The following is a 4,379-nucleotide window of genomic DNA, read 5'->3' as shown; positions in this document are numbered from 1 at the left end:
CATCGCGGGGGCCTTACACTATCTCTACCTGGCCGCCTTCACCTGGATGCTGCTGGAGGGTCTGCACCTCTTCCTCACTGCACGCAACCTGACGGTGGTCAACTACTCTGGGCTGAACAGGTTTATGAAGTGGCTCATGTTCCCTGTGGGCTATGGAGTCCCGGCTCTAATTGTGGCCATTTCTGCTGCATCCAGACCTCACCTTTATGGAACAGCCACCCGGTAAATGCAAATTCCCACTCTATCTTCTCTAGCACGAGCATGGCCACCATTAGAACCAGGGGAGCCTTTTTTATTATGCCCATGCAGAATAGAGAGAAGGTATGGTAAGTAATAACCCTGAGGACATCCTTTTGGGTAGGAAATTATAAGAGTTAAATGGAATATCTTTAAAGCTTTATCTTTTGAATAACAAAACTGAAATCAAAAGAAGTGCTTAGGACATCATTTAAAAAATTTAATCTACTTCTTTATCCAAATTCTTTAAGATGTTCTAGTGTTTTTTTTTTTTTTTTTTTGAATTTTGTCCTGCAGAGCTTGTTTATGTACTAGTTTGCTACTGTATCGGTAATGCCCCAGAGTAAGCTCTCCTCTCCCCTGTGAGTTCTCAGTTAAATTGAATAGCCACCAACTTTAGAGATTAAAGAGTTAGGAAACCACAGAGTTCTGTGGTTCAGTTCTGGGGGTGATGATGCTTTTCATGGAGGTTCTGAAATAATCAGATCTCTCTGTTGCCTTCAATGTTCTCAACTTGTGGCTGCTGCACCACTAAGCTGGGGAGGGACAGAATTGAGATAGCTCCGAGTCAAAACATCTCAGGCTCCTTTCTCCCCAGGCTTATTGAGATTCAGTAGTTTCTCTTGGTCAGACTATTTTCAATTTGTTCTGTGGTGTTGGGTTATGCCCCAGATGAGAAATGGTTAGTTTTAGTTGTTTTGCTTGTATTTTTGTTGTTTTAGAAGGAGAGCAAGTTCTTTAAGGTCCTTAATCCTCCACTCAGAAAGTCAGTTCCCAGAACGTGCACTCTGAACCTCGACATCCTGCTAAAACTTATGCTCACATGCATCACCTGAGCTGTCTCCAGGTGTCTTTCTTGGACACTTCAATTCTTCCTTGTTTTAATTCTTCTTAGTCTGTACTTCAGTTGTCCTGAAATGGCCTACCAAACTGTCCATTGCTATTTTTATTTATTTAAGTTTTTAAACATTTTTAAATATTTATTTTGAGACAGATGGAGGGAGGGAGCATGAGTGGAGGAGGGACAGAGAATGAGGGAGACAGAGATTCTGAAGCAGATTCCAGGTTCTGAGTTTTCAGTGCTCAGCCCAACATAGGCCTCTAACTCACAGACCATGAGACCATGACCTGAGCTAAAGTCAGGTGATTAACTGACTGAGCCACCAGGCGCCCCAATGTTCTGAAATGCCCTGCCTACTCTCTACTTTACCCTAGTGTAGGATCCAAAGTGAATTCTGTCACTCTCAGTAAAATCTTCAGCAATTGGCTTAAACTCTCAATGCACTAATTATGAATCTGTGGTCATAAGAGAATATCTGTTTTATGCTGTTGTTCAAATTAAATGAAATAACTCAACAACAAACGACAAATAGCTCAAGTTAAAAATGGACAAAATAGGGGCACTTGACTTGCTTAGTTGGAAGAGCATGCGACTCTAGATTTTGGCGTCATGAATTCAAGCCCTGTGTGGCGTATAGGGATTATTAAATAAATAAATAAACCTAAACATGGACAAAATATTTTAATAGCCATTTCTCAAAAGATAGGTGAATGGTTAATAAGCACATGAAAAGATGCTCAACAGCCTTGGTCATTAGGAAAATGCAAGTCAAAAACTACAAATGAGATATTACTTTATACCTATTAGTGAAATGGTTAAAAAAGACAGACAATAAAAACTGTTTGCAAGGTTGTGAAAAATTTGGAACATTCATACCTTGGTGGTTGGAATATAAATTGGTGCCATCACTTTGGAACACAGTTTGATAGTTTCTCAGAAGGTTAGCTATACAGCTACCACATGACAAAGAAACACCACTCCTAGGTATATTCCCCAAACAAATGAATACATGTTCACACATGGGGTGCCTCAGTGGCTCATTTGGTCAAACACCCAACTCTTGATTTCAGCTCAAGCCATGATCTCATAGTTTGTGAGGTTAAGTGTTGTGTTGGGCTCTGTGCTGACAGCATGGAGCCTGCTTGCGATTCTTTCTTTCCCTCTGTCTCTCAAAACAAAGAAATAAAATTAAAAAATAGTAAACCTTGTACATGAATGCTCATAACAGCAGTATTCAAAATTGGAAACAAATGGAAACAGCTGAATGTCCCTCAACTGATGAATGGATAAGCCAAGTACATTGATATCCAGACAGCAGAATATCATTTAGCCACGAACATATGAACAAGACATATTTTTCAGCCATAAAAATTTGCTGTAATGGGAATGAACTTTGAAACCATGATGCTAAATCAGAGAATCCAGTCATAAGAGACCACACATCACATGATACCATGTACGTGAAATATTCAGAGTAGGCAAATCCATCAAGTGAGAAGGCAGCTTCACGGTCCTCTGGGGCTAGGGTGGGGGTAGAGGACAAAGGCAGTGACTGCTAATGTGAATGAAATGTCTTTTTTTTTTAAAGCACAATTTTAGCTTAAGTCCTCACATTTCATTAAAATTTTTTTTTTTTAATTTTTGAGATAGCAAAAATGGGGAGAGGGGACCAGAGAGAGAGAGAGGGACAGAGGACCTGAAGCCAGCTCTGCACTGACAGCCCTCATCGGGCTCAGACTCACAAACTGTTGAGGCCTCGAACTTAGCCGAAGTCAGAAGCTCCACCAGCTGAGCCACCCAGGTGCCCCATGAATGAAATTTCTTTTAAGGAGTTGGAAACGTCCTCAAGTTAGATTTTGGTGCTGGTTGCACCACTCTGTGAATAGTCTAAAGATCACTAAACTGTGTAGTTTAAATGGGTGAATTTTATGGTGTGTAAAACATATCTCAACAGAGCCATGAAAAAAAAATTAAAACCAAGTTGATGGGTTTTGCTGCAGGATGAAGAAAAATGAAATTGAACAGTGCAGGAAAGGCCCCTAAAGCCATGTTAGGTTCACAGGACTCTCAAAAACTGTTAACATGCATGGGGGCCTCTCCCTTGCTCCCTCACTATTTATCTCACACACGTCATTCACCATTAGTATCTCACCTATGGGGTGCCTGGCCGCCTCAGTCAGTTGAGTGTCTGACTATTGATTTCAGCTCAGGTCATGATCCTGGGGTGATGGGATCAAGCCCGGAGTCACACAGAGCCTGCTTCAGATTCTCTCTGTGAGCGCACCTGGGTGGTTCAGTTGGTTAAGCACCCAATTTTGGCTCAGGTCATGATCTAATGGCTTATGAGTTCAAGCCCCGTGTCAGGCTCTGTGCTGATAGCTCAGAGACTGCTTAAGATTCTCTCTCTCACTCTCTCTCTCTCTCCCCCCTTCTACTCCTCTCCCCTGCTTGCATTTTCTCTATCTTAAAAAAAAACTCAGCTAAAAAATATAGTTTCCTTAGAGAATCTTCCTTAACCATCCCAATCCCTCAGAGTCTGACCTAAGCATAACATCCAATGTTACGTTCTTATAGCTCCACATTTTTGTTTTACTGTTACAGTATGTTTGTGTGTCTCCTACTCCATGTGAGATTTGTTGGACTTCAGACCCTGCATATGTTCTTTACCAATGTGTTATCAGAGCCAATGGCAGAGCCTGTCACAGAAGAGTCAATATTTGTTGATGAATGAATGAACAAATGCATGAATTTATGTAAGTGTTGTATATGCTTAAGGACGAATGCCTTTTTTACTCTTTCTCTCACTCAGCTGCTGGCTCGACACAAAAAAGATATTTATATGGAGTTTCCTTGGACCAGTTTGTGCCATCATCGCTGTGAGTGATGACGTCAGAGCATCCTTAATGCTCAGCTGAGGGTCATTCAAAGAGCAGAATTATATGGGGGTGGTCGGTGACAGGGGCAGGAATGTCCCTGGATTGTCATGGGTTTGTTTGGCCTTCTAAGACTCCTCCTAAAACCACAAGCTCTAACATGGTTACTTAATATGAGAACTACTTAAATGTGGGATTGATGTGGGGCAGGCTAGGATACAGATAACTAACTGAAATTGTTGTGGTTTCCTGAAGGTCAATTTAGCATTGTTTCTGATGACCTTCTGGATTTTGCAAAGCAAACTGTCTTCCCTCAACAGTGATGTGTCCACCCTTGGGAATACAAGGTAAGTAGGAAAAGAGAGTGACAACCCCACAGGCAGGTGTGGTTCTGAGGACAAAGCCCTGTACCTCGGCAGCCCTTAATG

The 4,379-nt window shown here is 41.6% G+C and overlaps 1 protein-coding gene across 1 annotated transcript; it reads left to right on the top strand.

The window, feature by feature from the left end:
- Positions 1 to 6: 6 nt before the first annotated feature.
- LOC115275169 (adhesion G protein-coupled receptor E3-like) lies at positions 7 to 4,372 on the top strand. Its single transcript, XM_029918801.1, has 3 exons — positions 7 to 222; positions 3,888 to 3,954; positions 4,207 to 4,372. Exons 1-3 carry the CDS (start codon positions 47 to 49, stop codon positions 4,300 to 4,302), a joined length of 339 nt encoding a protein of 112 aa, XP_029774661.1. The 5' UTR covers positions 7 to 46; the 3' UTR covers positions 4,303 to 4,372.
- The last annotated feature ends 7 nt before the right edge of the window (positions 4,373 to 4,379 follow it).

This window comes from Suricata suricatta, chromosome 12, assembly GCF_006229205.1.
Source record: "Suricata suricatta isolate VVHF042 chromosome 12, meerkat_22Aug2017_6uvM2_HiC, whole genome shotgun sequence".
In the NCBI taxonomy this organism is placed as follows: domain Eukaryota; kingdom Metazoa; phylum Chordata; class Mammalia; order Carnivora; family Herpestidae; genus Suricata; species Suricata suricatta.
This window is presented reverse-complemented; position numbering and strand designations above follow the sequence as displayed.